General features: G+C 41.8%; 1 protein-coding gene across 5 annotated transcripts in view; it reads left to right on the top strand.

Annotated features, from left to right (window-relative positions):
- Window positions 1–22,471, top strand: part of LRP6 (LDL receptor related protein 6) — a 202,933-nt gene that overhangs the window by 126,021 nt on the left and 54,441 nt on the right. For all 5 annotated transcript variants that reach the window (XM_045000135.1, XM_045000134.1, XM_045000132.1 and 2 more), the window contains 2 exons: window positions 769–940; window positions 21,007–21,223. In XM_045000135.1, the coding sequence (XP_044856070.1) occupies window positions 769–940; window positions 21,007–21,223 (389 nt within the window). The remainder of the gene's footprint in view (window positions 1–768; window positions 941–21,006; window positions 21,224–22,471) is intronic.

The following is a 22,471-nucleotide window of genomic DNA, read 5'->3' as shown; positions in this document are numbered from 1 at the left end:
TTTAATACCAGTTGATTTGCGGGAGGTCTTACGTTTCCAAAGCTAAAATTTATTATTATTTTTTTCAACCTCTTCCTCCTATTCTTTTCCTGTTTCTCATTTTGCAATTTCTCAAAATTACTAAATAAATTACATCAGAACTGTTTAGTGTCAGTTCTGGTTTAACACTGTGTTTGTACATCTCAAGCTGAAAAAGATTTTTAAAAAAAGTCAACCCTGTCCCCAAATGTAAAACATAAACAAAAATTTAGTAAAATAGGAACTGATGTCTATACGTACATGTGCGCACGTAGTGGAACATGAATATTACATATACTCTTTTCGCTTGAAATTAAAAAATCTGGATTATCTGAAAGTTACCAAATGGGGATGAATAAACTACTTCTGCTTATTGACTCGTCCTCTTTATTTCGTTCTGGTCTTTGCCCGTGTTTCCAGATTTGAGTAACTAAGTAGAATTGGCTATTAATTCAAGCTCAAAAAAATGGCTGTACAATTATGAAAAATGCAGTGGATTGTTATGGAAATTCTGTTAAACTGACCAGTGCATTTACACATAGCAGCACCATTGAGGACATATTGCACAAGTTTAATGTTACCACTTCAGTGATAGAAATCAAGTCCATTTGTCCTAGAAATGCACTGGTCTTTATTGTATGTCGTCTGATCACACAGTTTTGGTTTGGGGGTATGAGAGATGAGCTGCATGAATGTTGAAAGCATTGGTTTTAAAGTATTTGTAAACTTCTCTTCTGTTCTCCATTGCAGATACATGTATTGGACTGACTGGGGAGAAATTCCAAAGATTGAGAGGGCTGCATTAGATGGGTCAGACAGAGTTGTGCTGGTGAATACTTCACTTGGCTGGCCAAATGGGCTGGCCCTGGATTATGCAGAAAGCAAAATATATTGGGGAGATGCGAAAACAGACAAAATTGAGGTTTGTTAATTGCATTTTTAATTAATTCTACACCGTTAAAACAATAGAGCCACTTCCATTTTTCTAGATATAGACACTGATATATTTGCCTTGAAGGTCTTCAGGAGGCAGCGTGGGTGTGGAGGATTTACTCTAATAAAAAATTTACTCTGAATAAGGAACTCCTTAATTCTTATCAAAGTATCCAAGTGACTTCCTATGTGACCTTGGACAAGTCACTTCTACTCTTCTTCAGTTTCTCTATTTATAAATGGGGAATAATAACCAGGTAATAGATTTGGGGAGCGGGGATGAGTTGCTATTGGGAGGATTTGTTTAAAAAGGACACCTTTTAAAAAAGGGAGCTAGATAGATTCATGGAGGATAGGTCCATCAATGGCTATTAGCCAGGATGGGCAGGAATGGTGTCTCTAGCCTCTGTTTGCCAGAAGCTGGGATTGGGTGACAGGGCATGGGTCACGTGATGATCACCTGCTTGTTCATTCCCTTTGGGGCACCTGCCATTGGTCACTGTCTGATACAGGATACTGGGCTTGATGAACCTTTGGTCTGGAACCAGTATGGCCCTTCTTATGTTCCTATATGTTTAAAAAAACAGATTTCCTTACTTACGTTGGTAATAACACATTAGGAAAAATTATGTAAACATATGTGCATTTTACTGTTTGTGCTTTTTTCAATTCAGACCGTTTTAAAATAGTCATTTTCACATATTTCTAGTCAATTTCATTTCCAAGTTCTTATATGCTTAGCACAATGTTGTTAGGGTTTCAGATATTGCAGGGGGAATAGGTTTCTCTCCTTCTCCCTTTCATTTCTTTCCATTATAATGTTTATTTAAAAAAGAAATGGGGAAGGGCAAAATGAGCAAAGGGGGAGGACAAGAAACATTTCTATTTGCCGTAGGCCAATATTCATAAATTTCAATTTTGGGCTAAATTTGGTCTCTCATTGTGTCTAATGTACAAGCCTTTGAGACTGTAAACAACTGAATACCAAATATCATTATCACCAAAATGGTACATGTGCTAAGGAGATTACTAGATCTCTGCTGTTTAAAACAAAAAAAGTTCACTTTTTGTGTAGCCTTAGTATAAGTTGATCCTTTAACCTTGGAGAGAAAAAAGGAGCTCAGAATTTAATTTAATTTAATTTGAGATGTTGCGTAGCCTGTTGTTTTCGGTATCTATTGATTTTTCTCCAAAAAAAAAAAAGTCCTGGATTTTGAAAAAGTCAGTATTCGGTTTTTACCCAATTTTAGCTTTTTCAGGACCCAGGAATTTTTTGTGGAGGAAGTGGATGGGGCCAGGCACAGAAAGGGAGTGGAAGGGAAGTGGCTTGATAAGTGACCTTGTGTATGGACAAAGAGAGAGAGACATTTCAGTGTGCTTACGCGTTATTGTATACAAGTAGATTTTCCATGCAAAATCATTAAATAGTGCTTGCTTTTTTGTTTTTCAATGTGTGGCATTACTCAAATAATAATCTTATTGCATCACTAAAGAAGTCAGTGTCTCCTGCAAGCCAGATTTCTGGTTTGTTTGTGCCACATACGTGCTTTATTATTTATTTTTACGCACTGATTTTTTCTGGAGCCCCCAGACGATAATAAAACATCAGCAGGGGTTAATGGAGACTGGTAGGGGGTGCAGCAGGGAGCTTTTGTTCCCATTTTATCTGGCAGCCTGCAGCAGGCAGAAGCAGGCTGTGGCTCAAAAGCTTCCTCATTTATCTCGGTCAGGTTTCACTGCTGATAAACTTCTATTGAAATGGATGGCTGTTATTGTGCTTACCAGTGGGGAAGATTTCTCATTGACTTGCTACAGGTTTAAAGCATTTTCCTGCCGTGCTATGAGGTTAAAAATGTATGATCTGCTCTGTTGAATTGGTTTTATGTTTTCCTGCTCAAGTGAATATTTGTCTTCTGGACACGTATGCTACCTGTTTTAAGACATAGGCTGGATTTAAAATGGCCAGCAAAACCTGTATTGATATAGCGCGTGCGTGTGTCTTTGTGTTTAGAGGAAGCACATTGATACAGCTGATTTCCTTGCAATTTTTCAGTGTTTTTTTGCTTCAGCTATCCTTTATCCATCCTCTTTCCTTTTCTCCATTCTTCTCAAATCCAGTGATGAAACAGACATACACCTACTAGGGTGGGCTTTGAGCAAGGACGGTGTGCTTCCCATACAGATCCAACCATTATCTAATGATTTTGAGTGCAGTTCTAACTTGGAGTGTTTCTGTATGCCCAGCTCCATTTATCATGCCTAGCATTTCCCTAACCCTGATGATTAATGGGAAACGTCTTTTATATCTTGCTTCTTTTCAGAATAAGAACACGCATGCTTTCAGAACACCACTTCAACAGGAACAGAAAATGGAAGCTATTAAGATTTTTTTGGGTACAAAGGTCTTGAACAGAGAAGACCTTATTGTGTATGACCAGGGAATTAAAAGCTTAGCATCTGGAGAATGCTCCATTCTGCATTCTAATCCTGAAATTGTAGGGCTGCATTTTCCTCTGATGACAACACCCTCTATTTCATCAGTACCCTAATAAGGAAATTTTGTTTTCCAAGCATTCAAAAAAAATTATTGAGAAATTCTGTGTCTCCTATGTCTGTATATTGTGAAATACTGATGTATAGACAAGCGTGATTGCTTTTGTTCAACCCCCACTTTTGGAGGTAGGAACAGTTGACTCCCTGCCAAGTTGAAATACACACGTTTTTGTATAGTTACATTTAGAGGAACCAATATCTCTTGTAGATAGAAGTAAATGCAGATGAAGCATACATCTGAAACTGCTTTGCCTCTTAATTCTGGCCCTGGTATATTACACAAATGAGATATGTACAGTAACTCCTTGCTTAACGTTGTAGTTATGTTCCTGAAAAATGCTATTTTAAGCGAAACGATGCTAAGCGAATCCAATTTCCTCATAAGAATTAATGTAAATGGGTGAGGGGGAGTGTTAGGTTCCAGGGAAATTTTTTTCGCCAGACAAAAGACTATATTTCTCTCTCGCTCTCAAAAAACAATTTAATACTGTACACAACAATGATGATTGTGAAGCTTGGTTGAAGTGGTGAAGTCAGAGGGTGGGATATTTCCCAGGGAATGCCTTACTTCTACATGATGAACTAGCACTTGACTGAGCCCTCAAGGGTTAACACATTGTTGTTAATGCAGCCGCACACTCTACAAGGCAGCACGAATGGGGGGAGGGGAGACAGACACACTGTGTGTGTGTGTGTGTGTGTGTGTGAGAGAGAGAGAGAGAGACACACGCACGTTGCCCCTTTAAGTACTGTGACCGTACTCTAAGTACATTGCCTTTTTAAGTAGATCAGCAAGTTGAGACAGCAGCTGCTGCCAGCAAGCTTTCTCTGTCCTGAGCCCTTTCGTGTCCCCTCACTGCGCTGTGGAGATAAGGTACAGGATTGGGAGCAGGGGGTGGGGAAACCCTGATGTTGGCACTCCTCTTCCCTCTTCCCCCCCCTTGCACAGCAAGGAGGAGGCTCCCGGGAGCAGCTCCAAGGTAGAGGGCAGGAGCATCACAGCAGTGTGGGGAGGGACACCTGAACTGCCCGGCAATTGATAGCCTGCTGGGCGGTGGCTGCATAGGGAACTTAGGGGGGCTGCCGGTCCACCCTGGTTCCAAGCCCCCACCACTAGCTCCAACAGGCTGCTCTTTCTGAAAGCAGTGGACAATGCAGGTGGCTGCCAAACAAGGTTATAAGGGAGCATTGCACAACTTTAAACAAGCATGTTCTCTAATTGAGCAGCAACGAAACAGCGTTAACTGGGATGACTTTAAGCAAGGAGTTACTGTACACTGATTCAGCAAAGCACTTCTAGCATGTGCATAAGTACTTTGCTGAAGGAGGGCCTCAGAGTTCATTCTGGTTTGAGGCAGTGTTCAGGTTTTGTAAATATTCCATATTTTAAAATGAGAGGAAGGGATGCTGCAAGTTCTACTATTGATATAACTTACCAAAGTGAGGAGCTTTTCATGTGAGGCTCTGTAGCGGGGTCACTTAGGGGCCAGCAGGTCTCCAAGGTCCTGAATGGGCGTGGGGGCCTTGCCGGGCCATTTGGTGGCCTGGCGGCCAAGTTACTGTGCTGCTCCGGGTTGCTCACAGTTGGACTAGGGCAGAGGGAAGGGTAGGGGGACTCAGGCCCTCATTCTTCACTGGGTCCCGGCATAGGGCACAAGGGTGAAGGGTGTTTCCATCCGCTTTAGCTGACACCCCAGACAAGCCTCCCTGGGACACTTCCAAACCTCCACCCTGCTCTCTTCAATTTGGGGTGTGGTCACAGCCCTCTGCTTCCCTCCTTGTGGAAGGTTGTTCAGATAGTCTCAGTGATTTGCACAGTCTGTCAGGACTTCTCAGTGTATGTCTACACTACAGTTAGACATCCACAGCTGGTCCATGCTTGCTGACTCAGGTTTGGGGTTAAGAGGCTGTTTAATTGGAGTGCAGACTTTCAGGCTCGGCTGCACCCCTATGTCTGGGACCCAAGCCCCAACATCTGCACTGCAGTTAAACAGCCCCAAGCCCAGAGAGACTGAGACAGCTGGCATGGGCCAGCTGCGGGTGTCTTACTGCAACATAAACATACCCTCAATGTCCATTTCTTCCCTCTCGTCAGAGAGAAGCGGAGAAGAAAAGGGTCAGATGCCTGGCTGCCCGCTCGGGCTTTCCCCTGTGAATTCCAGTGTCTCAGAAGGTACTATCTGGCTTTCTTCCTGCAGACAGCCTTTCCATTCTCCTCAGCTTGACTGCCAGACTCCAATTTTAAGCTGGTCCTCCATTTCAAACATGCTCTGTAGCTGCTATGGGGCAGGGCGTTCTTGGCCCAGCATTGCTCCATCACCTTTTTAGTCTTAGTGAGGGGTTTATATACCCCTCACCAAGAACCATCACAGGTTCTCATGGACTTTTTCATTCAGTGAAGAATTAGATCTCAGAACACAGACTGTGAGGCAGAAAAATGGCAGGTTATGTCCATTTTATTGGTGAGAGGAAACTCAGGCATAGAGAGGTTAAGTGGCTTTCTCAAAACCACACGTAAGTCAGGTCTTCTGACTTCTGGAATAATGGATCATTTAAAAAGAAATTATATATTTTAAAGAAAGTGCTGTTAAGTGCAGGGGGGGTGTCACTTTCGTGGGACCGTTCAAAGTGTTTTAAAATAAAAACCAAAAAGAGGAAATATAGCTAAAGTACAAATGTTGCCTCTTAGGTGTGAGAACGTTAAGTGCTAGATTTTGTTATCTTTGATAACTTGGATATATAATAAATGTAAAATATAGTGGGAACCTATTAAAAATATCTTCTGTAGGTTAGTGCTCAAAGAACTCTTGAGTGGTGTCCCACCAGTAAGACTTCCTTCATTGTGATTTACATACTCGCAGGTAGGTTGTTGATGCTTTTAAAAAAAAAACCCAAAAAGACAGTGAAAATTTCCCTCTTCCTTGTTTGTAGACTCCACTATGTGCAGTAAGAATACTGCCTGTCATCAGCCTGACTTTGCAGACATGGTACCATTTTACTGTTTTAAAAATAATTTTGAGACAGCAAAAGGCTTTGTGATATTGATTTGTAAAAGATTTTTCCTAAGTGTAGGTCTTGCAGACTCTGCCTGGACTCTAAAAGTTAGACTAGATTCTTTCCTTCTCGCACATTATCACCAATAATAAAGGAGTTTATCAGGCCACACTGGATCCTCACCTACATCTGTGCAACTCCATTCTCTTTGAATTATACCCTCAGAGACACCTATGCACAGGTGTGATAGTAAGGTAGTAAGTACCAACCCACTTTTACCTCTGCCTATGCATACCCACTGCCTTTAATAGACTTGCACCTGAGTAACTGATTGGAACATAAGCTCAGATCCTATTGTTCTGCCCTGAACACTTGTTGTTTTCTTGTCTCATAGTAGTTGGGAAGTGAAGTATTAGATTAGACTTGTGCTCATTATCCAGCCTCCAGCAATGGCCAGGACTAGATACTTTAAACAAAAGTGCTAAAATTACTCTAATGAAAAATTGTGGAATAACTATTAATCCTCTCCCGTCTAAACGGCCACATGGTAATTTTTCAAGCTTCCTTCATGTGAAAAAATCTGTCTCTGATTCTGAACTTTCTGTTATTCCTATATCTTTTTTGAGGTGGGATGACCAGAACAGAATACAGTATTCCAGGTGAAGGTTTACCATTTAGTTATATAATGAATGGCATCATAGTATTTTTTTCCATTATTTTTTCCACATTCTTTAAACATCCTAACACTTTATTTGCTTTTATGAGCATCGCTGTACATTGAGCTGAGATGGATGTTGGATTTAGGATTAAATCCAGAGTAACTTCTCTTGTGTGCTCTGGAAGTAGCTGTTCCATGAGCTTTGAACCATATGACCAGTTTATATGTGGGTAGTTGAAATCACCCATTTTTATTGCCTCATTAAATTGTCTCTCTGATCACCCTCAACGCTACAAATCTAATATATTTCATTCTCTAAAGTGTGGTAATACAACCCTAGTAGTATATTCCTATTCTTATTATTTGGGATTTATATCCAAACTTTATGGTCCCCTCCACTTTGATGTGTTTTCATGGAATCTTTAAATTGTTGTGCTCACCCTCCACCTCTACAATCTAATCTATCCTTCTTGTATAGTTTATGCCCATTTAATATAGTTTATGCCCATTTAATACAGTACCCCTTTGATGTCATTCCACCATGTTTTAGAAGTGTTGAATGCATGACGTTTCTCTTCCATTATCAGGAATACTTATTTGCCCGTTTAAAACTTTTTTTATTTGTATATAGCTGTTGCCTCTCTCTGACATTTTTTAGGTTGTCTCTGTGCTCTCAACCCTGTTTATCCTTCATTTCAACTGTAATTTCTGTCTGATCCTTTACTACCAAATGTAGTTTCTTTTGTATTACTGAGACTTCCTAGAGGATGTCATTGTTGATTGTCAAGATGTTTGTAAACAGAAGCTGGTTTTTTCCCCCTATTTATTTGGGTATCTTTGGCCTGAGTCAATCCCAATGATAACACAATCCATTGTTTCTGAAATCCATTTATCACCATGAAAGTAATTAGTGTGTTAGAAATGCTAAATTTGAGACATTGCTTAATTGATGCATTGGGTGAAGCTGTCTCATGGGAAATGAGTGAGTTTATTCAATATCTGCAATAACAGAAGTGGAACAAAATGTTTATGATGTCTGCAGTAATAGAAAAGGAAATGCAGAAAAGATATATTTTTAGATAGTTTTTTGGTGATATCTTTGTTATACACTTAGTGTTTTGTCTGAGAGCAACAGTAGGTTTTGTAACACCTAGCACGGAAAGAACAATTATATCTTGAGTAGAATTATTAGAAATCTGCCGCCTTTGCCATCAGATCACAAGTATTATCCATACAAAGTAATGATATTAGTTTTGCGTACTATTGTGTATACACATGTACAGATCCCATGCTAGACCAACTAATAACTCCCTCAACAATTAAAATAGTTGAACTAGAGGGTCACGCTTTTGTTGCTTGTGTAAGATGGGCACATTGTATACACTAGAGGCTTCTTGGATTCCTGCATTCACCCCCGACGAGCTCCCTGTGTTCCACCTTTCTGGACCACTGTATTTCCTGAAACTCCTATGCTCCCCATGGCAGGGGCTCTGTGCTCTCCATGTCACTTTCTCACCCATACCAGGGTTCTCCATTCTCCCTTCCATGCTAGAGGCTCTTTGTGTGCCCCCATTTTCCCCCTTACCTCCACCATTCTTATTTATGTTCTTTCTTTGTGGGAGATAAGTAATTCAGGGTGTCGACATTTTAAACCATGTTGCGAGGAAAGGCAGAGCTGAGATGGGTGTGTTATGCTGGAAGGTGGTAATGGCTGCCATCTGCTGGTTCTTTGGTCTATAGACAGTTACAGAGGTGATTGGAGTTGCTAAGTTTGCTAACCAGATGCCAGGGGCTTTGGGTGTCCCCCGTTGTCCTTTTCCTGTCTTCTGAATTTCACCCAAATCAATAGGGTTGTGCCCATTGATGCCTAGAACATTCCCTGACATTTTGGAGTTGCTCAGATGATGGCATTTCAAAACACAGTAACTTTTGAATGCCACAAGTTGAGTGACAAGGTGGGTGAGGTAATATCTTCAGAAGTTGGTCCAATAAGACATTACCTTACTCACCCGGTCTCTCTAATATCCTGGGACCAGCACGGGTACAACTACACTGCATCAAGTTGAGCGTAAGCCCTTGCAAACTTGGCCAAATCTGAATTTAAGAATGGTCATACTGGGTCAGACCAATGATCCATCCAGCTCAGTATGCTGCCTATGACAGTGCCAGAGTTTCCAGGGGAGTGTGTAGCATATCGATTATTTGGAGTGTGGGGTGTTTTTTTTTGAGGGCAGTTTTGAGGAGGGACAACTTAATATGAAATGTTATTGGGAAGTCTTACATTCTTTTGAATTATTTTTAAAGCTGTTATTCTTACAGCAACACGGTGCCTATTAAATGTTTTTTTTTAATTTCATGAAGTGACCACAATACATAGCATTAAAACCATTGTCCTTTCTTCAGAAATAATAAAAACAAAAATCCCCCATAAACTGAGTAAGCTGAACCGAACACCAAGAGTGTTTTCAGTCATGTCCTGAAATGATGCTAAGGTAATCTTCAGAATGGTAATAGAGATAATACTGAAAATGCTGAAAGGTCACATCACTGGGGTCCCCGCATATAACTCTGCCAATACACCACAGTAATGATTTGCCAAACCTGCCTGTTCTAATTGTAACTGAATGGAATTTTTACTGATGAAATGGTCAGGGTGTTTTGACTAGATTGAGACCACCAGTCAAACGTCAGCTAGTGCCACCAGAAGTGGAATGTCTCTGCATTGGCCCACTTATATCACTTTAGTTGTTGTAGGTATTTAGAAGTGAATTACATCTAGAATATTTGGCAAAACTTGAGACACCAAACAAATTGCTCTGGTGCAGAATTCCACTCTGCAGTTTTTTGGTTTCAGATGGAAACAATACTATGAGATATTAAGTTGTATGTATTATTATTCACATTGTTTGGTCATCAGCATCTTAAGATATGGCCACTATTTTTTGTTTTAATTCATTTTATTGTCAACATGCTGTATTTTTTTTTTTTAGTTTTGCATTGATATTGTTTTGTTTGACAGACTTGCAAGACCCTTGCCTATAGGAAAGTCTTGTGTGTGATTTCCCCCCCCCCCCCTTTCCATAGAACTACTCGCTCTTTCAGTAAAGGTAGCATTTGTGGTTAAGCCACATCTGTTTCCTGTTGTAGCCTGTATTCTCACTGTGGTCTGAAGTATTTAGAACGGCCTCAGAATGTGAAACCCACACCACACTGTGGTTAAAGCAGCACAAACCACTGGAGACACTAGCTCAGATTATAAGGCAGGTTTCTTAAGCAGGGATTCAAAGGGCCTGGTTATCAATTTGGCTGAATAATCCAGTTTGGGATCCTTCAGAGGAGTATACATGCAAGGAAGATCAGCTTGTGACCTGATTGTTCCCTGAATTTCACCATCTGAAGAGTTTGAGTGGTAGCCGTGTTAGTCCTTGTCAGCAAAAACAACGAGGAGTCCTTGTATTTATACCTGCTACTGTATTTTCCACTCCATGCATCTGATGAAATGGGTTCTAGCCCATGAAAGCTTATGCCCAAATAAATTTGTTAGTCTCTGAGGTGCCACAAAGTCTGAAGAGTGTATGTTGAAATCCTCTAGAATGAGTTGATTTGTGACTTTTTTTCCCCTCTTTTGTATAGAATGTATGCATCACCCCCGAGTCTCTTCTTGCTTTCCCTCCGATGTCACTCTGGTTCTTTTTTGTTTTGTGAACCACAAATTGGGATCCTTTTAAAATCTTTTGAAATCCAGCCAAGGTCAGTAGGAACTAAATGTTGCTGTCTTTGGTCATTATGGACTGGGTGCTGCTCTAACTCCAGCTCTTAGTAGACAGATATTCACTTTGAGAAACTTCTTCACCACAGTTGTCACTAATTGAGAACACTTCTTGCCAGTCTCGGCCGAATGGTTATGGTTTGAATGGGCATGGAACCTGATTTATGCCCTCACCCTTCCAGGTGAGGGTTGGGGCATATGTGGGCAAGGTTGCACAGCCATAGTTCGTGCTGTACCTGGACTGCCAATCCAGCACCTTTCACCAGTGTTAAATAACCAAGTTTAAATAATCATTTAAATAACCAGGTTTTCTTGTTGCCCACCTAGGACTTGGGAGACCTGGGTTCTATTCCCTGCTCCACTACAGACTTCCTGAGTGATCTCGGGCAAGTTACTTAGGCCTGATCTACACTACAAAGTTAAGTTGACGCAAGTCTCCTTGTGTCGATCTGTATGTGTGTGTCTATGTTCAAATTTGTCCCCAGCTGACTTAAGCGTCCATTTACAGCAGTATAGTAAAACCACCTCCCTGAATGGCGTAGAGCCATGGTTGACCCATAGAGGGCAACATAGTGTGAGTGTAGACACTGCATGACCTGACTCGACCCTAACAGTCTTCCAGCAGCTGTCCCACAATGCCCCATTCCCTGCAACAGAGACCATTCTGGCTACAATTTTAAACTCCATTGTCCAGGGTTCACAGAGACCAGAAGCCACATCCACCCCTTAAGCCTCCCACATGTTTTTTGAATGCCTCTTCCTGATTGCACACCTAGGAGCTCGCCCTTGTGTGCAACTGCCTAACAGACCATGTAGGACTAGGCGTGCTTCTGCCTGGAATACACAGGTATTGGATCTCCTGGGCCCGTGGGGAGAAGAGGCTGTGAAAGAGCAGCTACGGACCAACAATAGAAACATGGACATCTACGAGCATATTGCACAGGGGATGCGGGCAAAGGGGTACAACAGAGAGGAGCAGCAGTGCCATGTGAAAGTGAAGGAACTTTGTCAGGGGTGCCAGGCCTGGGAGCATAACAGCAGATCAGGTACTGAGCTGCAGACCTGCATATCATACTTGGCAGAGACCCCACCAGCACTCCGCAAACCACTATGGGTACCTTTAAGGAGCCCAAAATAGCAGCCCTTGTTGTGAACAGTGTGTGTGGGGGGGACGGGGGACGGCACTCCAGCACTGCCGCAAGCCAGGAGCTGTTTGAGATTCCTCCACAGCCTAGCCAGTCTGAGCCAGTAGTTGAATCTTTCCTTGGTGCTGTCAAGGTGGCCAATGCACAGCTTCATGAGCCAGGGAGCGAGGGGTAGGCTAAGTCTCCCAGGATCAGCATTGGCATTTCAACATCACTGATGGTAATCTGCCGGTTGGGAAAGAATGTCTCTGCTTGCAGCTTTCTAAGTCCTGTGTTCTTCTGGTAGCAGCTCGCATTGATATCAATGAAGAATTCTCGGTGATCCATCATTGCTTGTATAACTATAGAAAAGTAACCTTTCTGTTGAAGTACTCAGTAGCAAGGCGGGCTGGTGCCAAAATAGGGATGAGCATGCTGTCTGGTGCCCCACCACAGTTTGGGAACCCATTGCTGCAGATCCATCCACTATGTCCTGCATGGTGTTGAGAATCACAGTCCTGTGCATCAGGAGATGATGAATGGTCCTACGCACTTGCTAAATGGAAGGATAAACAAAAATAGTTCTGCAGCTAGGGTCCTTGATTTCAGAAGGGCAACCTTTACAAAATTAAGGGAATTGGGGAAGTGGACTGGGCTGAAGAACTCCAGTATCTGAATGTGGAGGAGGCTTGGAATTATTTGAAGGTAAAGATGCAGAAACTATCGAAGGCCTGAGCAAAGGGAAAAATTGGTAAGGAAAGATTACAGACCAACTGGATGAACAAGCATTCAAACAGATTATTAAGAGAAAGCAGAAAGCCTACAAGGAATGGAAAAGGGATGGAGCAGCAAGAAAAGCTACCTGCTGGAGGTCAGAAAATGTAGGGGGAAAAGTGAGAACTGCCAAAAGCCAAGCAAAGTTGGACCTTCCAATGGAAATTAAAACAATAGTAAAAAGTTCTTTAGTCATATAAATAAAAAGAGAACAAGGAAAGAAGTGGGACTGCTAAACACAGAGGATGGGAGTTGAGATTAAAGATAATCTACATATGGGCCATACTTAAACAAATACTTTACCCTTATTAAAAACCGAGGCCATGAGAAGTCTGGGGGATAGTGACCGGCTGGTTAATGGGAACAAGGATGTGGTAGTAGAAATTACCATATCTGAAGTGGAAGCCAAACTCAAACAGTTTAATGGGACAGAATCTGTGGGCCCAGATAATCTCCATCCAAGAGTATCAAAGGAACTGGCACATGAAATTGCAAGTCCAGTAGCAAAGATTTTCAATGACTCTGTAAACTTAGGGGTCATACCCTATGACTGGAGAACTGCAAATATGTTACCTATATTTATGAAAGTTGGGAAAAAGTGATCTGGGAAATGACAGGCCTCTTAGTTTGACCTCAATTGTATGCAAGAACAAAACACATTTTGAAAGTGTAGTTAAGGACATAGAGGTAAACAGTAATTGGGATAAAATACAACATGGTTTTACAAAAGGTAGATCATGTCAGAGTAACCTCATCTTTCTTTGAGAAGATAACCAATTTTCAAGACAAAGGACATGCTGTAGATCTAATCTGCGTGGATTTCAGTAAAGTCTTTGATACAATTACACATGGTAAATTATTAGTTAAATTGGAGAAGATAGGGATTAATACGAGAATTGAAAGGTGAGTAAGGAACTGGTTAAAGAGAAGACAACAACGGATCATACTGAAAGGGGTACTGCTAGGATGAAGGGAGGTTACTAGTAGAGTTCCTCAAGGATCAGTCTTGGGACCAGTGTTATTTAACATCTTCATTAATGATCTTGACAGAAAAAGTAGGAGTGTGCTAATATAATTTGTGGATTACACAAAGTTGGGAAGTAGTGCCAATATGGAAGAGGACTGGAATATCATACAAGAAGATTTGGACAACCTTGAAAATTGGAGTAACAGAAGTGGGATGAAATTAAAGTACAAAGTGAAAGGTCATGCAACAAGAATTTTTGCTATAAACTGGGGACTGATCATTTGGATGTAACAGAGGAAGAGAAAGACCTGGGTTTTAATAGTTCTTAACGTTTATAGATTTAGTAATTTTAATAGTTTTTAGCATCTTTTAGAGTTACATTAAGCTACGGAGGAACTCATCATATGCTGGATATCAGACTGTGCCCAGAACGCTGGGTTTCAAACTCTGTGCCTGTTGTTGTCACAGTTTTATGTTACCAATCTGCCTGAGGTGTCAGGTGATTAGGCTGAGGCCATAGGATTGTTAGGGGAGGAGATGAAGGAGCACACCAAGGGTCTAAGTTTTAAAGTTTTATTAATAAAATAACAGCGGAGAGTGCTGAGGGTTCCCTATGTCACTTAGAGGAAGGAAGAAAGCCCTAACCCACTTTCATACTCCCACACACTACCTGAGGCTGGCCAAGCCCTGGTGTAACATGAGGGGAAGAAGTGGACAGGAGTTCTGTCCTGTGCACAAGTTGTCCAGGGTTCGCTATCAATCTCCAACTTGCTTCAGCTCTTAGGAGGGTTTTAAGTCCTGGGTTTTGGGGGGGGGGGGCATTTTGTTTAGGGATCTCTGTTTTTTGTGCTTTTTGTACCAGTTCAAACCAGCTTTCTGCGGCGTCCTCAGCTTTCCCAAAACACACCGGCTTCAAGAATGAGACAGTTGTTTTTCCCCTTGCTGGCCTCTACCATCTCGCTAGGTTTTGCAATTTTTGCAGTCCTGCTCAGCGTAGTTCTCCTTTCTTATGGCTGACTGGGGTTGGGTAAGATATGAACGCAGCTGCAGACTTCTAGTCGAGCACCGTAACCTTAGACTGGGGCCAGCGTTTTATTTTTGGACTGAACTAGCTGAAGCATTGAGTTAACCCATTTTTTGCTCTTTCTCTCCCTCTTCGGCCTCTTGCAACCTGCAAAGGAATCTTCCACTCCACACTCACACCTTTAACCCTTCCCAAAATGCCTTGCGGTGATTGCAACACCTTTAGCAACATACAGTGCTGATCTGCCTCCCCAGGGAACTCCCTGAGGGAGGGAACCATTGGGGTGTGACATTGTCTACAGTCCTTCTCAGTCAATGATAACTACCAATGCTGCCTCTGCTGCTTGGGAGAAGCTCTCATCATGGCTTGGTGCAGAATTTGCCAGTCCTTCCCCAGCCATACCCAAGAAGGGTGGGCATTTCATCTCCGCAAGTATCTCATGGAGAAAGCAATGAGACAGCAATTGGGAACCCTCCATACGTTGGTCTGAATCAGCAAGTAGCATGCCTCCTGCTCCAAAATCCGACCCTGGTGCCAGGGAATCCAGCCCCACACACCCCATGGCACAGCCTACTTGGAAAGTTAGGAAGCACTCTCATAAGCATGGGAATAAGTCTTCCTCTAAGTCCACTTCAAAGAAATCAGCTGTGCCTGCAAGCAAATCCACCAGTTCAGCCCATGGGGACTTAGGATGTCGTAAGGCCCACAGGTAAGACAAGAAGGCCAGGAACATTGGGCTCCGCTCGCTCCGGACCCTGCTCCGTTGGTACTGCCGTCCCTTTCACATCAATATTTATCCCACCACAGACTATTTCTCAGATTTGTGGGCTCCAGACACTTCCAATAGATATTTTCAGTGGTAGCAGCTCATGTCAGACATTGTTTTCCCATACTTTGGTGGCTCTTCACCACCAAATCATGCCAAGAAGCCTATACGTCAACCTCTATAATGCTCTGCCTCCTTTCCCCCCCGGGGGAGTCAGAGTAAACATTGAAAAAATCTGTTCTTAACCCCATGCAATCTTTGGATTTCATTGGAGCAACCTTGAACTCTGTCACTGCAAGGGTGTACTTGCCCAGAGACAAGTTCCAGACCATGAATGATATCCTAACTCACATCTTGAGCAACCCTCAGGTAACAGTCAAAACATGCCTGTCCCTACTTGGCCACATGGCCTCATGCACGTACATCACTCCATTCGAAAGTCTCCACCTTAGTTGCCTTCAAACATGGCTACAGTTGGTTTATTCCCCAAATGATCATTCCACAAACCTCATGCTGATCGTTCCCACCAAGGACAAATCCTCATCATGTATGTGTGTGGGTCCCCTCTCTCCCCTCTTTGCTGAACATTACACGTGTCCCTACTAGGTTGGGGAGCCCATGTGGGCAACCACACGGTGCAAGGAACATGGACAACTCGAGAGTCCAGAATGCACATCAGTGCCCTGGAATTAAGGGCAAGAAAGAAGGCATGTGAATCTTCTCTTCCATTCATCCACTCTCACCATATCCTGATAATGTCAGACAACACCATGACAGTCTTCTACATCAACAAGCAAGGCGGAGCAAGATCTACCTCTCTGTGTGCAGAAGCAGTCAGATCACTCTATTTGCAGCCTAGCTTCTGGGGACGCAGAATGTACTCTCACGCTCCCTCAGCAGTCACTTCGCTATCGACTGCAAGTGGGAAAATCACGATGCAGTGCTGCATGGCATTTTCATGTGATAGGGAACCCCAACCTGTGTCTCCTGGTGCATGGTGCGCATGCATAACCCATAGTAGACTACAGATATGGACCCCACATCATGAAGAACCTCCAGTTGCAGGTAAGTAAGCTCTTTATACAGTCCAAACCAGAAATTCACAGACGGCTAGGTAATGGTTTCTTTTCTTTTCTCCTCCCTTTCCCCTCCCGTACTTTCCTTTCGTGGCAAGTAGATGGTTGATTGTGCTGTTTTAGTAGCCTAGCTTGCCATTTAAAGCTTATGTGAGCTTCCATTTAGTTTACAGTGCACGCTTTTTAAATAATCATTTTACCAGCAGTTCCCATGACACTGTCTCTGATACCACAGTTGAGTTCTATTGTTAAGTACAGGGTGAAAGTGTAGTAGCTTAGCTAATGCAATGTGGTGGTTACTTTTGGTAACTGGTGACATTTTAATGATGACCACTGTTTATTTTATTTGGTCACTTCCACTTACAGGATCTGTTTATGTCTAGCCATGCCCCATAGCTGGCTGTTCTGCTTAGCAAGCACTAATTATTATGAATTAATTAGTTACAGACAAGTGGCTTATCTTTATGACTTAGGGAGGAAAAAAATGAAGTCAGCTCAGAGAATTAGAGCAACTGTGAAAGTCAGCAAGATGCTGATAAGATAAAATGTGGATGATGAGTTTCACTTAAGGGTGGAGATGTTTTCTTTACCAGTGAAAATTTTTGTAAAAGGGGGCTCTGCACACTGATTAGAGAGACTGGTGGCTTGAGCAAAAGGTGTTAGTCACAGCTTGCCTTATAGACATTTTTAGAGCAGTTTCATGGTTCTTCAATTAAGCATCCATCCTTTGTTCAGGCACCTCATTTGTCAAAAAAAGTATGTCGGAGCCATGCTGCTAGAAAAAATAGGGGAAGTCAGCAGATGTTGAAAGTTTCTGAAGTAGAATAACAGCACAGGTTTAATGCCGTAGCAATATAAATTTCACAAACTAAAATGTAATGCGTACCTTATTTTTTTGTGTGTGTGTGTGTAAATATACAGTGTACACTAATGGGCTAAAACTTTTTGATGTGACCATTTCCTGGAGTAATTTTGAATTTATTTCTAAGACAAATTTAGAGCCCATTCATCCAAGCCAGCAAACATACAAAGCTTCTATTGTTTTCAGAAGGATTTCTGTCCGAGGAGGGAAGGCTCACAGGATTGGGTTCCCAATGTGGGATGGGGAAAATTGAGCAAGACCAGACAGTTTTGCGACGTAATCACTTCTGATAAATAAAGAAAATATTTGGAGCCTATGGTGGTATTCCATATTTTATTTTTTTTCCCAGCCACCACTTCAGCAAAGTATTTGGAAGAAACTAGAAATTACTTATTAAAACAAACAAACAAAAAAACCAGCAGGCTCTGCATTATGCCAAGAAAGACTTGGTTTTTTTTTTTCTTCCTCATTGCCCCTTCACCCTGACCCCCACTGCCCTGAGGATTGCAAGTTGGGGTGGCATGCTCTAGAGGCAGGCTGCTCATCCCGTAGTGCTAGGAAGCTTTTCTAACCACAAAACAGTGGCCCCCTGGCTAATGCATTGGTGTTGACTGACTCTGAAGGTTGTCTTTGCACATAGATCTTTGGAGTGAGTCATGGAGAGAGTAGGAAGCCCTCAGGGCTCTTCCAGTGGTGCACAGGACTCATTTAAAACAATGTGAATGTGATTCAAAAGTTTCTGCTTTCCCTAGTCCAGTGTTCCAAAATAAGGAGGTTGTGTCAGATGATCTTGGGTAACCCTGTAGGTTCTAGAAGAGGGTACTTTTTGAGGTGTTGCAGGGATGAGAATCCTATCTGGATACTTCATAAAGTTTTCCAAAAAATTAATGAATTTTACTAGTTGTACAATATTTTGGCATGCAAGTAAAAGGAAAAGTCTTTCCTGAAATGTTTATTGAAAACAAATGGAAAAACGTTTAAAGTAAATGCAGTATATTTCAGTAGTGATTTCTCTTTGCACACAATTCAGTAATCATATCAAATCATGTTGTAACATGATTGTTACATTGGCATAGAAATATCTTTTAAAATACTAGTTTGCTTCCACCTCCATCACTATGTATTTACTAGTAATATTTAGCACTTACCTGGTGCTTTAACATGGTCAAATGCTGTACAAAGATTAGTTAATCCTCCCAATGCCCCTTTGAGGAAGGTAAGTATTACCCAGTTTTAGCAACGGGGAAACTGAGGTAGAGAACATGTGTCTTGACCAAAGCCACCAAGTGATTTACATGATTCTTATTGTTCAGAAGATGTAGAACTTAGTTATAAAGAATACAAAAATGGTTTGTTATTCAAAATGATGGATACAATTAGTTCTCCCAAACTCTCTAGTTTGCAGAACCTGCTATGTGGAATATTATCATCTGTCCTGAGCTGGACTAAGCTGTCATAGACGGGACTGCTAACTGACCTATATGCTGAGCCAGGACTTCCTGACATTCTAAACTTGTATTCATCCTCCAGATCACAGTGTCCCTCCCATTTAAAACTAAAAGCAATAAAGATACCGTAGAAAGCAGATCAGAGGTATAGGACTGGATGTGTGACTGATATGCCTAATATGGGATCACAAAATAAATAGTAGCTAATGTGGTGATTTTTAAAATGTCTCCAGAGGCAATCCTGGCAGTTGGAGGCTGGTAAGCCTAACTTGACTATTGGGCAAATTGGTTTTAAAAAACTTTATTAAAGAACAGAATGATCAGGCACATATGTAAACACAGTATGTTCAGAAAGAGTCAGCACAGCTTATGTAAAGGGAAGTCATGCCTTACCAATCTATTGGAATTCTTTGAGGGTATCTATAAGCATGTGGATAAGGGTATCCAGGCAATATAGTATAGTTGAATTTTCAGAAAGCGTTTGACAAGGTCCCTCACAAAAAGTTCTTAAGGAAACTAAGTAGTCGTGGGATAAGAGACAGTGTTCTTATGGATCAGAAAGTGGTTTAAAAGATAGGAAGCAAAGGATTTGAATAAATGGTCACTTTTCACAACAGAGGGACCTGTGCTGTTCAACACATTCATTAGTGATCTGGAAAAGGGAGTGAAAACTGAGGAGGCAGAGTTTGAAAATGATACAAAATTATTCAAGGTAGTTAAGTCCAAACAAAACTGAGTGACTGGGGGGGGAGGGGGGAAAGAGAGAGAGAGAGAGATGAAATTCATCATAGGTAAATGCAAAGTAATGCACATCTGGAAAAAATAATCCCAACTACACATGGATAATGATGGGTCCTAAAATAGCTGTTACCACTCAAGAAAGATCTTGGCATCACTGTGGATAGATCTCTGAAAACTTCAGGTCAATATGCAGCAGCAGTCAAAAAGTTTAACTGAATGTTAGGAACTATTAGAAAAAGGGTGGAAAGTAAGATGGAAAATATCATCATGCCACGATATAAATCCATGGTGCACCCATATGTTGAATACTGTGTCCAGTTCTGGTTGCCACATCTCAAAAAGGTATAGTGGAACTGGAAAAAGGGTTCAGAGAAGGCGGCAAAGATAATGAGGTATGGAATGACTTCATTACAAGGAGGAACTAAAAAGATTAGGGCTGTTCAATGAGAAGAGACATGACTAAGGGGGGACATATGCTAGAGCAGCTCCTGGCCCCTGGCTTAGCCATGACTTTGCTCCAAGCCCAGAGTGTGGACACATTCCTTTACTGGTAAGAGGAGAGGGGGGGTGAGAGGAAAAGTTTGGGTATCACTGTGATAGAGGTTTGTGTAATCATGAATGATGTGGAAAAAATAACTAGAGAAGTGTTATTTATCCTTTTAACACAATACAAAAACCAAGGGTCATCTGATTAAATTAACAGGCAGTAAGCTTAATACAAACAAGAAAAAGCACTTTTTCACATAACACACAATTAACCTGTGGAACTCATTGCCAGAGGATGTTGTAAAGGCCAAAAGTATAACAGGGTTTCAGAAAGGACTAGATAACTTAATGGAGGATAGCCAAGATGATCAGAGATGTAACCCTGTTTTTGGGGTGACCCTAAACCTCTGACTGCCAGAAGTTAGGAGGGGGGAAGATGGCGTGGATCATTCCAACTGCCCAGTTCTGTTTATTCCCCATGAAGCTCTAGTACTGACTACTGTTGGAGGCAGAATACAGGGCTAGATGGATCATTGGTCTGAACCAGCATAGCAGTTCTTGCATGGTCTTACTATAGGATTGCTGAGTCATAACCTCCCTTTGGGATCTGTTTATCTGGATTTTGCTTATAAGGATGGACAGGTCCTGCATGGATTTGTGAATGGAGGATTTGCCAAAAGCCTTTCTGATAGTTTAGTTAGGGTTTTTTTATTTTGTGTTGAAAAATGTAGTTATTAATCATGGGCTGTCTGGAGAAATTATTCTGCATATTGGCAGGGTTTCTCTCATTCAATTTTTTTTGTGTCTATGCAGGTCATGAATACAGATGGCAGTAGCAGGAGAGTTCTGGTGGAGGACAAGCTGCCTCACATCTTTGGATTCACTTTGCTGGGAGATTACATCTATTGGACCGACTGGCAAAGGCGTAGCATTGAGCGAGTGCATAAGCGTACAGCAGAAAGAGAAATCATCATAGACCAACTTCCTGACCTAATGGGCCTGAAAGCTACTAATGTCCATCAGATCATTGGTGAGTGACTGAAAATCAGACCTGGACAAAAAGTGTAAAAAGCAACTTCATAAGCAGCTGAATGGGATAAGTGGTTTCTTTCACACTGTAAAGAGACTACCCCAAAGTGTTAGCAAGAACACAGAGAAAATCTGTGGTTGTATTTAACTGGGATAGTGAGAGTAGGGAATGGTGTTAACAATGCCCTTCTGCAGGCTTTGAGGGCTCTATAGCAGGGGTCGGCAACCTTTCAGAAGTGGTGTGCCAAGTCTTCATTTATTCATTCTGATTTAAGGTTTCGCGTGCTGGTAATACATTTTAACGTTTTTAGAAGGTCTCTTTCTATAAGTCTATAATATATAACTAAACTATTGTTATATGTAAAGTAAATAAGATTTTTAGAATGTTTAAGAAGCTTCATTTAAAATTAAATTAAAATGCAGAGGCCCCCGGACCAGTGGCCAGGACCTGGGCAGTGTGAGTGCCACTGAAAATCAGCTAGTGTGCCGCCTTTGGCACGCGTTCCATAGGTTGCCTACCCCTGCTCTATAGCCTGGTTGTCATCTTAGGGCTTGTCTGCTCTTAAAACGCTACAGCGGTAGTGCTTCAGTGTAACCACTGCCTACCTGACAGAAGGGGTTCTCCCGTTGGCATGGGTAATCCACCTCCTCAAGAGGTTGTAGAAGAATTCTTCCGTTGACCTAGTGCCGTCTGCAGATGGACTTAGGTGAGCTTAACTACGCCACCCAGGGGGTGGATTTTTCACACCCCTAAGCGACATTGTTAGGCTGACTTAATTTTCTAGTGTAGACCGGGTCCTATTAGAACATGCACAGAATTCAGTTTAGTTATGTGATATGTATTTTTTTAGCACCAATGGTTAATGAAACTAAGACTGTTCTACATGCCTTCATCTCACAACCTGTCTACAAATTGTGCTCCCCGTGTCTTCGTGAAAGCTAGGAGCGACACAGGTTTTGCATGTGCACTGATTGGTCTAAATGGGCACTAAGTTACATGTGTCAAATGCAGGCCTCTTCCCAGCTGTTTGCCTGTGTGAAATGAGTGTTTGAGTGTTTGGTGATGTCAGTTCAGCTCTTAATAGAAAGACTTCCATAACATACACAGATCACTATCACAATAATATTCTTTATTAGTGGTCTGAATGGCTGTGAAGTCTGCAACTATTTTCATTCTTAAGGTAATTGCTATAGGACAAGGCTGAGGTAGATTGCAGGGCAATGTACTGTGGATAAAGTTAGCACTGCT

The sequence above is a fragment of the Mauremys mutica genome, chromosome 1, assembly GCF_020497125.1.
Source record: "Mauremys mutica isolate MM-2020 ecotype Southern chromosome 1, ASM2049712v1, whole genome shotgun sequence".
Taxonomy (NCBI): domain Eukaryota; kingdom Metazoa; phylum Chordata; order Testudines; family Geoemydidae; genus Mauremys; species Mauremys mutica.
The sequence above is the reverse complement of the archived record's forward strand: the minus strand, read 5'-3'. Positions and strand labels throughout refer to the sequence as shown.